The following is a 13,288-nucleotide window of genomic DNA, read 5'->3' as shown; positions in this document are numbered from 1 at the left end:
TTCAGATTTTCAAAGTTAAAAAAACAGCGCCTCCTTTTTTTTCTTAAGGATCAGAACTGAGGGAAGGGAATGCCTCCATTAATGCCTCCAACCTGATGGCCAAACAGGAGTTCATTGGATACAAAACCTGATCTTAAAATGCTTTTCCTCCCTTCAGAGCCTGCTTTATAGAGGTGCTGAACTCCCACTGCAGTTTCTGAGAGAAAATGCACGCTGCCCTCAGCTTTTCAGGGGAGGAGGCTGGTGTTGGCAGCTATTGACCAAGATGCCAAGATGGCCTGGAAAGGTTCCCAGTTGCCCACAACACCTTCCAGAAGATGGGAAGCCAGAAACATCATGGTTGAGAAAAGCACAATTAGCCCCTAATACCTTAACTAATTTTCAAACTAATAGTTTGAAAAGACGTACATCTTTCCTCAGGCAAACCTGTCTCTCCTGGTAAAACAGAGGAGTTACATTCACATTTTTTCCAGTCCATTTTGTAAGTCTATAACTGCTGTCAACACGAGGCTTCTCAGGCTCTTCAGCAATGAGCTCAACGTTGTGGAGCAATCAGCAGTTTTGTATTTTCCTAGCTGTTGATCTTAGGCATGATGGAAGAAGAAAAGTAAGAGCTTCTTGTATCCTCTCCCCTGCTTTCACATATCTGCTCACAGTCAGGTACACCTCATCCCAAATGACTTGGGTTTAATACTGTGATCAATAGAGAAACTATTTAATACGCTAACTCTAAGCTCATCCTTGAAATAGTCCCCTGTAAAAAAGCAATGCTTTACGGTGGGTTTGCAGTTTAAAAAAAAAAAATAAAAAAAAAAATTAGGGAAGAATCACAAAAGGTATGAGGCCAGCAATCAGGCCAGCCATCAGTTGTGTCCTAACGGGCCGTGCTGGCTCATGCTCAGAGATAAAACCAGCTGCTTACTTTCTTCACAGCCAGATCAGGCAATTGATTTAGCAGACTTCTGAAGCTACAATTCCACAAAATCCATTACCTGAGTTTTAAAATATATGCCAGCAGATTTCCTTGCACCACTGAGGAAAAGATTAAAATGCAGTCATGCAATATATTACGTGGTGGGATAGCACAAGTCTTAAAAATGCTTAATATTCAGAATGAGCGCTTTTGTTAAAATGAATTTCACTGGCAGGTGGCCTATACGTTACTGTGGCAGGAGCAACCACCCTGTTTGAGCAGTGCAAGTGACAGCCAAAGTCTGCCAAGGAGGGATGGAGGACAGATTCCAAAAACGTTTCCAGGCTTCTAACACTGGATTACCAACAGAGAAGATCAAAATGAAAAAGCAAAAATAGTTTTTATAAAGGACGCTGATGGTGCCTCAGACTGACAAACTGCCTTTTGAACAAAATGACTACTGACCTCAGACAGCCACTTTTTATTTCCTTTTCATTATTGCTTTTGTACTGATCTGTGTATGTGTACGTATGTGTGTGGACATATAAATAATTTATTAAAGAACATCCCAACACAAACGAAAATGCAAGGTGAATTCTTTCTATTAGCTTTTCAACCAACACAAACAACAGGAATTAGATCTATTCATTTCAGTTCTGCTTGAAGTAAAATTTCACTGGCTGTACATATCACATCTTAAACTGCACAGGCGGTTCTGAATTAATACCAGCTTTTACAGTCAGTCAGTCGTGAGAGGTGCCAATCAATGCATGTTCCACTTCAAATGAGGAGAGGCACTCAGAGTGAAGTACAGACTGTACTGTTCATCTTTAACATTTTCAAGAAAGAAAACATGACAGCACTAACAAAATAATAATGTAGTAAAAAAACCCACCCCGCATTCATTTCTGCAACCCCTCTGCCCCATTCACAGACGAGGAAACAAAAGTCTATGCACACAGCACGCAAAGCTGTTGGGACTGCCTTCCAACTCTGCATACCAGGAGGTCAAAACCTGCTCAGCTGATGCAGGGACCTCTTCGGCATCTCTAGTAGACATATAGCAAACAAGAAACCCTTTGCAACATTACTGAAATGAGTTTATATCTGTATAGCAGACGTCATTAAAGTTTAAGGCTATACATAGTTACACTGATATCCCCGCTACTTCAATGATTCATAGTTTATGAGCTTATCTGTTCACAGGGCTTTGCATGACAAACAGCAGTAGTAAAGTACAAAAGAAATCAACACAGCCCTGTCATCCAGAAAAAAACCCCAGCCCTCCTTGGATGCACCTGGCCTCAGCTAGGACTGAAATGTGTTGTGTGGCAGTCATTCAGAGCTGTGTTCTCTACGGCTCATCCACACCGCATCTTGTACTCTACTGCCCCCCCAAAATATCGTCAAAACATCCTCTCTCTTTCTTCTCCAGAAGCCACAGCCCTCTCATGTTTTGACGTTACATCTGGTCTGCAACATCTCATAGCAGACCATCAAGCTGTCCTGTCACTGCTATGTTATTGAACCCTCTGCAGGTTCAAGCGTAGCTGAAGGCTGAGTCCAATCAAACTGGATCTCCATTATAGAGGGTGAGAATTAATTCCACCGTTTTCCTCTTCTTAGGGAGGTATCAGTGTGCATGCAAAGAGATCAGTATCAAACAAAGTGACCACGTCCCTAGCTTCTGTGTTTCTCATTCGGCATTTGTAGAACACCTACAGCCACGGGACCTTGGCCTGTGACAAAGGCTGACAGGCGTTATTACAGTTCAGCACTTGCGCAAAATTAAAACTTACTATGAACAGCTTAGCCAGCATTATTGCCACCTCTTTAATCCAAAAAAGGCAACAAAACAAAACCAAGAACTGAGATCAGAGCCCTGGTACAGAGAACACTGTGCACAATTTACCAGCAAGAACATTAAAGGCTTGGGCTCACTGAATTGCTCCGTTTCCCAACTTTCCTCACAGGCTGCACAGAGACATAGTTTCAACCTAAAAATCTGTCTGAATACTCACAGCGATAAATATGGGCAGAATTATTATGCCTAACCCACTATACAGTGCAAATCCAACTCAGTGAAAGGACCGTAATTCAATGGTGGCAATCTGGGACTTGCTGTCAGCTTATACAAGAACAAACTGCATCACTGAATTCATCACCAACACTCTACGTACTAAAGCTGACCAAACTAAGGTCCAGGCAAGACAAAGACAGAGTTAAAAACACAAGATGGAAGATGCCTCAGTCTCCCACTTTTCCAGCATCCAGTTTGAACATCAGCATTACTTAATGATGCTGGGAAATCAGTAATCAGAGCCTTTTCTTTAAACATACCAGATATCTTTCCTCCTGCCTCATGCTGGGGGTACGGATCATGTGATTCTGTTCTCCTCTCCAGTCTCCGAAACGTCGAAAAAAATAATTGGATAAAAATCGATTGACAGGATCTCTAATAATATTGATGTACACCGGCTGGTCTCCTCCAAACCTGGTGGGAAGAAAAATGGGTGAATCTCATCAGAAGGTTTCACATAGGCACACGTATCCATCTTTCACCTGAATGTTTTCAAATTACTCTCTACAGAAGTTCAGAGCTTTTACAAGGCTAGGATTGAAACTGAGAAGCCTACAAGTAGTTACCAAAACTTTGTAAAAGCATGTAAGATCTTTTTAGGATGAACGCTAAATACGATATCATGTTAAGCTACATGTGTACTACAAACGTTTTAATTTAAGACTGTTTTTTCCACTGTGTCAGTAGTTTCGCTTCTTGAGTTTTCTCCTTGCTGTTTTCAGATGAATAACCTTCTGCAGCTGAATCTGAGGATGAGCATTTCTTCTTCTAAACACTCAACACTCGCTTCCCATCTGGGAAGTCACGTCAGAGCAGGCACCCCCTAACACTAACTGCCATAAGGCAGCCTTGGATCTCCTTCACCTGTACAGTAAGTGTAGTAATGTGCAAAGGATTTTGCAACATTCAGGCTTATTTCAAAAGGCTTCCTTCCAATGAACTGACAGATACGCATGGTATTTCCATCTTTATATTTGCTGGAACTTGTGGAGATCTTCCTCCTTTCACCCCTAGCCTGCACCACTGGCTGGATTTGAGGTTATTTCGTGGTTATGCAACGCCTTATCCTTGTACTGCACTTCACAAAGGTTATTTTTAAAAAAGTCGGTATGAGAATTCCTGAGAAATTAAGTATCAATTTGAAGTACAGACAGGTCCAAGGAAAAGGAAAAGGTAAAACCAGCTGTGACCAGGCTCTGCACAAAAGCAAAATGCAGCATAGGTACCTGCAATTTACAGATGAGAAGGTAAACCAGAGTAACCTCATCAGCTTGACTTTACCACCTTGTATGCCTCCTCCTGGTAGTTAATGACAAATATCTTCAGTTTAATAGGTGGGATACAAAAAAAGGAAAGGAGGAAGAGGGAGCTGGAGAAGGTCTGCGATTATACTGTATTTTCACAGTGTTAAAATATTGACTGCATATTATACATCAATACACAGCATCAGGAGAACAGGCCTAACTGAAAGAAAAAAAGGAAAGTTGCTTCCACTCCTCCGTGGTCAAAATTGAAGAACAGACATTTATGCTATGGAACAGACTTATGGACTACAAATGCTGTGAGGAAAGAACAAAATAAAACCTTTTTGGATTGAGAAGTTCACAGGATAAATTAAACTTGGAATTTGCCTGATCGAAGAACATGAATTATGTTTCTGCCTTCTGTTTCCCCAGTTTAGGAGAACAATTCTTACTTAAGCACTAGCTTATGCTTATTTTTGGGAGTTTGCGGACATAGCCATATTTAGGTATTTAAATGCTGTTCTGATGATTTTCTGAGTCACAATTTAGATATTTTCTTTTAAAACGTAAAATATTAGATTAGAAGAGAGAAAACTGACGACACCCTTTAGATTAAAAAAAATCCCCTCAGCTTCCCTTCATCTTTTGAGTCAGATGAATAATTGAATATATATAATAAAAGATCAGGGTTCCTCATAAATATTAAAAAGCCAGCAAAACTTGTTTAAAACTATGAATTCTAGTAAAAGACAAGAAAAATCCCATAGTTTCAGCTTGATTTTTATTCTGCATGATTCCCCAGACCACTAAATACAGTCTGCAAAGGCTTGTCTCAAGAATAACTATGCATATCAGTAATCTCATTGACCTCAGTGTTGCAGGATCACTGCCATAATTTGAAATTGCACAGAGAGCATAAAACTTTAAAACAATCCAATTAAGAAGGCAGATGCTCCTTGCTTCCTGATTAGTGCATAGCCCAGTTTGGACATGGGTGTGCAAGGGAAGCATCCTGAATTCAGTACCTTGAATTCTTTGAGCTTGCCTTCGCTGCTTTTTGTCTTTATACAGAAATAAAACCTACATTAAAAAAAAGGCATTCCTGCAAATACCATAGGACAATGAGGGCATTAAGCTTTGACAACATTTATTCAGATAGAAAGCTTTTGGTGAATGCCATGGCTGGTAGCCATGAAAACTAAATTTTTCAAGTGAAATTGCTGGCAAGAATAGGTTGCACCTGAATTACTGAACACATTATCCTCCCGCTGCTTGATTGCAGATCAGCAATAATCTAAAGACAGAAGGGAGTGGAGAAGAGCAAAGAAAAGGGGAAGCAATGAAGACAGCAAGAAGCGAGGACAGCAGCAGCAAGTTGTCTTAAGGTAGAGCCAGAAAGATTACACCATTCAGAGAAGCAAGAGAACAGGGATATCCTGCCCGCGTTTTGTAGAGGACGCTAAGCCTAAATGCTCCTCAGAAGAGAGAAAAATCAAAAGCAGGCAGCTATTAGTTGTCTAGATGGAAATATTCAACACATTCTGTCTTTTCTGAAGTAGAAGGAGGGGTTGGATTGCATAACCAACCCAACAAAGTGCCAGAGCCCATCCTTTTGCTGGTAAGGTCAGGTCCCTGAACACGTGAAGTGTAAATTCAGTACCAACAGCTCTGAGAGAGGAAGCACATGCAAGCTTGTCCGTCCCAAGAGGACAGCTGAGATGGGAGGTCACTCTTTCACAAAGAGCTATAGAGGAACTTCTCATTTCTGAAATGGAAACTGTGCCCCCCCAGAACACAGGACAGCTCGAATTTCTGATTTCCTATACACTGTAACCAGCCTGATCTACACCCAGCTGCAGTTGCTCCACCAGGCAACAAGCAGGGAATTTTTAGGAAAATTAAGTCTGTTCTGGCTCTTATTAAAATCTGCATTTTTTTTAAACATAGTTTATAATACTTCAAATTCCAACCATTTGTTTCTATGGGCTGTACTGAGACTCTTTTATGGAACCCTAGCAGCACTCACATGGCATGAAAAATCCTACTGGTTAAAAATCAATAACCTTAAGCTATTTAGAGGGGGGGGAGGGAAAGGGAAATCAATGCTCCATTTGTCCAAGTACGTTCTGCATATTTTTAGGTACCTATCAATCACAACATATTAAATATTACTTAGCTCTCCAGAGTGAAACTTTTCAAATTAACAACACCCACATGAAAATGCTCTTGCAAACAATAACATATTGTGCTTTCAGTATACATCATGTCATCTTATTTATACTCAAATACCTATTGTGACGGATTCAAAAAGGGACACAATCATATTTTTCTAGGCCTGAGCAGAAAGCTTACCTTCTCTAAGTGCGATCAAGATTGGATCCTGCATGAGACAGGTACCTGATCATTCTCATGCCCAGCAGCACATCGCTACAGCTGGGTAGAGCAGGCCACGACACCACCATGCCAGCAGACCCCTGAAAATGTATACACTGATCCTCTGCAGTGCTCTTCCTGAAGTCCCCACCAAAATAACTACAGCATATATGCAGGCTTCAATCAATGGTACTTAGGTTCATTAATAATATATTCCCCCATCTCTTTTTTTAATAAAAGGGGGAAAAAAAGGCCTGAGAAGTATGCCAGATGTTGCAAGTCTGCCCCTTAGAAGAATGTGCCTGATGAACTCTGATTTTATTATTTACATGGGCAAAATCTTTGTTCAAAACCATTTACAAACCCCTTATGAGTTTAAAAAAAATAAAACAATAAAAGAAATAAAAAAATTCAACCAAAATGATTTGCTTGGCTGTAAAACGGAGGATCTCTCAGCTCCTATTATTTTTCATTTCAATTATTTTTAAGAAAGGTTAAATATAAAGGTAGTCCTGTCACGTTACTTCAGGAGGCTGCTGCATTTCCGTTCAGCACAAAACTCTGCACAAGCAGAAGCAAGCTTCTTCATCCCTGCAGGCAAACCACATTCCTCAAGGAAAAGAAGACTCCCAACCTATTCTTTGCAAGAACTTTGGCTGCCTCTTACTCTTTTAATGTAAAATACCTCCCCTTAAACAAATTAGTTGGTTGCTAGAAGTTCAATATAACAGAAGCAAACAAGAACTGACAGTCACCTAATACTAATAGGGACAGTCATATTGTGTCCTTCTTAGAAAGGAAGCACAATTTCCTTTTACAGCTTCATACAACTGAGAATCACGTGCTGAGAGCACAACTGCCCACCAAGCTTTACAAATCAATTATGTTATGGCTCCATTACCTGCTCTGCAGCACAGCTTCACGGGGAGATCACATAAAAACACTAACGTACAACCTTCACCTTTTTAGGACTTAAATAAGATGCAGTTACAGTTACATCAAAATCTATCTTCTGAAAAAGGTATCTTGAAATGAAAAGTTATTGTAACATGTACCTGTGGCAAAGCAACCCTATTCTGCACACAAGGCAGCAGGCACCTCTGGGATGCTCCAAGGACCCTCCTCAAGGACGAGCTGCTATGTTTTCTGCCAAGATTCCCAGAGGAGCGGGCTGAGGTTCTACCTGCCTGGGACTACGTGGTATTGCCAGCCTCCAAAAGTAAGGAGTTTATCTTCTTGCTTTTGTCTGTAGTGCCTTGCTACTGCCTCGCTTCCAGCTTTTGTGCCTTCCCTCTATGCTGTGGCCATGTTTTCAAGCTTTTCGAGAATTAGGAGGAGGAAAAAAGGAAAGTGAGTTGAGACAAATCTTTTCATTTCAAAACTGCATCCTTGGCTGGGCTGGCCTTGAATGGGAGGTGTGTGTGTGGATCCAAAAAGCCCAGTGGTTCAAGGTTAACACTAAAATAGTGCACACTGGCAACACTCCACTCATTAATGACCCTTTCTGGAGCTGTGATTTCAACAGTAGAAATTTCAGCTTCTTAAGTGATGTGTCTTGGTAATGCCATTATAAAAATCACAGCTGAGTCCTCTGGGAATTGCTTGGTAAACTGCCTCAGACCAGTGAATGGCTAAAAGATTACACTATAAAGCCTTATATTGCTGTATTTCACTATCCTGTAAATCTCCCAGAATACTTTATACTGTATTTCTGCCAGTCTTTTACATTCATGCATGCTAAACAATGAGGTTTTTTTCCCCTATGCCTTTCATTATGCTGAGGATATCAAAGTAGTGTAATATATAAATTCATAATGAACAGCACCAACACTGATACAAATCCTGCCTGGGTCTGTATAGCCTCCCCAGCTGAAGTAAAGGCAACGCATGAGAAAGAAATACTAATTGGGTTTTCATTTACGTAATGCAAAGTTACAGCTGGAAACAAGTAAGAGAGAAAACACTAATTCTCCACAAAACACTAACAGCAGCTATAGTCACTCTGCATTATTTAAAATCACTTAATTCCAGATACCTTGCATTCAAGACTTCCCCAAGGTCTGGCTCAGGATCTCTCTGGACCTCTATTAACATTTCATTATAAATCAGAGATGCAAATGTTGCACGTTATATAAATGAACAGAAAAACTAATTACAAATTATTACAATAAATTCCCAGCAAATAGTAGAACAGCTGATACAGCTCTTTGAAAAGTCTTAAATCAACAAACATCTTCAAAACTGGATGAGACCACAGATTTGGCTTGGACAGTTATGTTCACATAAAAATCTGGGGCTCAACTTCTTAGGAAGGTTATAATGCAAAGGATGTTGCAATGCACTCGGCACTGCATATTCAACTTCTCATATGAATACATTTATCAAGAATGTCACAGGTGATTCTGGCTGTCCTGTGGGAATGGCTGTCGTAGAGAGCTACTCAAGATAATGCTAGAAATGTCTATATGGAAATGGAAAGAGAGTAAATTGGGTATGATAAAAACATCACTGTAACTTGGTGGTATATATCGTGTATACAATGTACCGAATACAAAAATCAATGTAACCGAAATTGAAGACTTGGCTGCCCTGTCCCAGATGTGAAAGTCTACATAATCACTGTGGATGTCATCACACTTGAGGCTTTGAATCTACACAGTTTATCGTGATAATCTTTGATTCAGAAAAAAAGTGCAAAACTACTGGTAACATTTTCAGATAACAAAGTTGCAAAAGGAGAGACTAATGAAGGGAGAGGTTTGCTGATAAAGAGCCACTTGAGCCACAGGGCAAGCAAGGCATAAGCAAACATGCACCGTAGTACAGCAAATAAAACCCAAAGCATCTAGAACCAGAAGCAGAGGACACTCACAGGGAAGGAGCAGTTCTGGCAAGGACTTGCATGCCTCCACAGATTATCAGCAGCGTGTGAGACCTTACATGCCAGAATAATCCTAGTTTCCCTTTTTCTGAGAAGCAGAAGCAGAGAGGAGCAAAGACCTGGCACAGCACCAATGTGACCACTAACAGAGTCCATTTTAAGCAAAGCATGCACAAAGTTCACTGCAGAGTCACAAGAAGGGTGGAAAAAAAAAATGCTTGCAATGGAAAAATGTCAAGAAACTGAAACCCTTCAGCTTGAAAAGAAAATGAGAAGGGAAAAAAATACAGAGAAGGCTGAGAGGTGACTGCACCACGGTGTGTAAGAAATTACACATGAAAGCTTACATAGGGGAAAAATTAATCTGTCCTTTCAATCTTTCCTCACAGGTCAATTTTTTTATATCTCTGACCATTCTCTTCAGTCTCTTTTGGACTCTTTTGGAGTAATCAGTGTCTGTCTTAATTTAAGTTACTCCCAAACTGGTAATACAATTTACAGTGTAAATGTGAGCATGGAAAGCAAACAACAGTAAAAAAAAGATAATTTAGGTGTTATGCCTGATCCCACCTTCAGTAAACTAAATTTCAAGCAACCATCTCCATTCTGAGAGTATTGTACTACCAGCTGAATGAAAGCTTAAAAGTCTACTATGCGAAGAACACGGGAAATCTAGGGGAATAAATTGTAAATCAGATAATCTTAAAATCTGTGGAAAAACTCACCATAGAGCAACGTTTTTTAAAAAAATAAACCCCGCAAAACCCCTTAGACCATACAAAGGTCAAACTGCACGTTAGATTTGTGCTTAGCCTTCCATCAAGTCACGGTTAAAAAACATCATTACACACTCACATCATTAAAAAAATGTAGTATAAAAAGGGAAAAAAGACGTAGGAGGGATTACAGCACCATGTGGCCATTCATGAAATGTGTACTTTACAAGGCAGACCTCACATGACGGTAGAAAGTGTTTCATGATGTGTTAGCAAAAAGTACAGATTATAATGAACACACATAAAGACGCAGTGTTAAGGCCGTGCACATAAGTTTAGCTGACATTTCCCTACTTTTAAGAGCTTACCCAGAGGGTAATATTTTTTTTTGTTACCATATTTTTACTGACATTTCCTAGGTGTGTATGTTTTTTTTTTAAAGGAGAAAAAAATCCACAACATGAAACTACTTCAGTAGATAATCTTAGGCGGCAATCATTGTTTCAAGATGTTGATTCAAGAAGTCATTCAAAGAGCCCAATTCCTCCCACAGCTGAGCTGTACAGCATCAGTGCGAGCTGACTGAACTACTGCCGCTCATTCAAAGTATACCTGAGTTTGCATTCCAGGGGTCAGGGACATTCAGCACCTTGTTACGCCAGCTCCACGCATTTGCCCAGCACACTATTTTCAAAAGCTAGCGGAGCACAGTTAAAACACATAATAGGTATGGTCTGCAAAACACCTACACTCTGTGTGGTATTACTTGTTCCAGAGAAAAGGAGAAACAAGATTCCTCAAGTTTTATTAATAAATCTTAGAGTTGTGACAAATATTCCATGACTCTGTTTTAAGTCAGTGAAAACAGCATCGCAGAATCACCTTGGTTTTACCGACCTCTTACCAGAAAAAAAAAAATTAAAAGTGAAATTCTATTTCCAAATCAATGGACCAAAGACACATACATAGGTTAAGTCACGGCAAAGCAAGATTTGCCATAAAAAATTGTAAATGTATCATCTGACCCTTACAAATGATCAACAAGCTAACTTGCAAGGCTTTCAAACACCATGCTGTCAGCACAGAGTGTGCTCCTGCTTTCAAACATGCAGCTTATTCACATGACATATAGTCAAGTTAAGTCTTCAAAATTTACCTCCTCTTTGTTTGTTGGATACAGACAGAGCCCAAGAAACAGAGAATGCTGTAATGTCAAAGTGCTGTGTTAAACTGTACTTTTTAGAGCTGCTTCTACATGAGAAAAAAACACAAAACTGATGAATAACAAAAAAACCTGAACAATATTCAGAAACTAAGCTTAGTTTTGGGTTTATCCAGACTGAATCTCTCTTTGTGTATCTCTGCCTTCATACAGCATGTGATTTACTGCTACTCATGATTCAGAATTCAGGTCAGAATTGGAAGGGAAGTGTCCAAACTGATCAGCACTGCTGCATGTGACACTGTCTGCCGCTACAGCAGCCTCATTTACTCATTTTTTTTAGTTAGTGTTGGCCATTTGTGTCTGTTTAAAAAAGTAATATAGAAAAAAAAAAAATCAAATCAGTAATGCTGATACAGACTGTCTACCAAAACCGACTTTTTCAAGAAAAACCTTTACATATTAACTCTGCTATTGAATAACAGAAACCCAGAAATATTTATGTTGATTCCAGGGACTAAAGGCAAGTACCTTCCCAAGCAGAAGACCCAACAGATCTTTCTCTCCTCCCCCAAACCTGTCCCTCCCCGCCATCCCTGATGCACCAAGCAAGAGCGACACAGCAGAGCTGGGGCTGGCATCCAAGCAGGGCACGGAGGTGGCTGCTGGCTGTGGCCCAGCAGAAGGTCCAGCAGCTCTGTTTCGCTTGGCTTTCCCTTCAGCAGATGTACCTGCAGCAGTGTGGTTGTCTCCAAGTCTTCTACTGCCCTTCCAAATTTAGTTTGAAACTGGCCAATGGGTTCAGAAATTATTTAGGAACTAGGCGTGGGTGGGAAACTGGAAAGACAGGCAGAACAGCTGTAACTGCTGTGTGAGTCTTATTTCCTTAGAAAATTATGCTAAAAGGAAAGTGTTGTCCCCTCCCCTTGAGCACATGCAAACAGATGCTAAATATACGCCGCAGATATTAAACTGCAGCTGAAAGAAGAAGAGGGCAGCAGCCCGACAGCGCAGAAAGGATGACTCCTCACATGCTAATGCTGGGCAATAATTCATCCTGGCTTCGAACAAATAAGATATACTGAACTGAATTATAAGTGCTAATTAAAATGTAAGATTAAATTGAGCCCATGCTTTATCTCTGCATCTCCTTACCACATCATAGGGTATTTTAAAGGAGATCATTCCCCAGTGGCCTATAACTACTGCAGAAAGTAAAGAATTCATGGCTCCAGTGAGACATGAAAAAGCCTGTTTCTCTCTCTGGGTGGTCTTTTTAATGTTTCTCCCTCCTATGACTTTACCCTGACCTAATCAGCCAGCCATTAAACAAGCAAAAAGTCACTTACCAGTCACTGACAAAGGCACGCTTTTAGGTTTTGACACATTCCTCTGTAATGTTCATTTACCCCAAGACAGAAGGGAGCAGCCAAGCTTCCCGCTCTCCCCGAATCGGGTTCCGTAAGTGCATGCTCAGAAGATAACAGTTCAGTCTCAGAGGGAGGAAAGCTGCCTTCCCATGTCCAAAATGGGAGTTGTGCAATTCTTCCCATCCCTGACTCATCCTGACCCAAAGCTATGGCCCCACCACCCCCTCTGCATTCCTGCTTCTTCCTGCTTCTCTGAAATCTGTGACACTTGGAGCACACACCAAGCATCTTGAGTAGCTGCCCAAAGACTGTTACAGTTACTTAATTCACCAAAAGATTACTAAGAGGTCAAGTTGGGCTTTTCCACAAACTTTAAGCTTCTTCCTGCTTCATTTTTTCTCAGGCTAAATAAATAGATGATAAGCAGCATTTATGATAAAGCACAGCAAACAACCTGCAGCTATCCTGAAATAGCTTTTTGTCTCTCTGCAGGTTATTCACTGTACTGCTTGGATCTACCAATAACACCTGCAATCTCAGCAAATGCAT

At 40.4% G+C, this 13,288-nt stretch overlaps 1 protein-coding gene across 1 annotated transcript in view; it reads right to left on the bottom strand.

The window, feature by feature from the left end:
• UST (uronyl 2-sulfotransferase) overlaps positions 1–13,288 on the bottom strand; it is a 168,283-nt gene that overhangs the window by 56,112 nt on the left and 98,883 nt on the right. Inside the window, exon 5 of the mRNA XM_075708146.1 lies at positions 3,254–3,407. Within this exon, the coding sequence (XP_075564261.1) occupies positions 3,254–3,407 (154 nt within the window). The remainder of the gene's footprint in view (positions 1–3,253; positions 3,408–13,288) is intronic.

The sequence above is a fragment of the Pelecanus crispus genome, chromosome 3, assembly GCF_030463565.1.
Source record: "Pelecanus crispus isolate bPelCri1 chromosome 3, bPelCri1.pri, whole genome shotgun sequence".
NCBI classification, from domain to species: Eukaryota; Metazoa; Chordata; class Aves; order Pelecaniformes; family Pelecanidae; genus Pelecanus; species Pelecanus crispus.
Note: the sequence above shows the minus strand (reverse complement) of the source record. Positions and strands in the feature narration are given on the sequence as shown.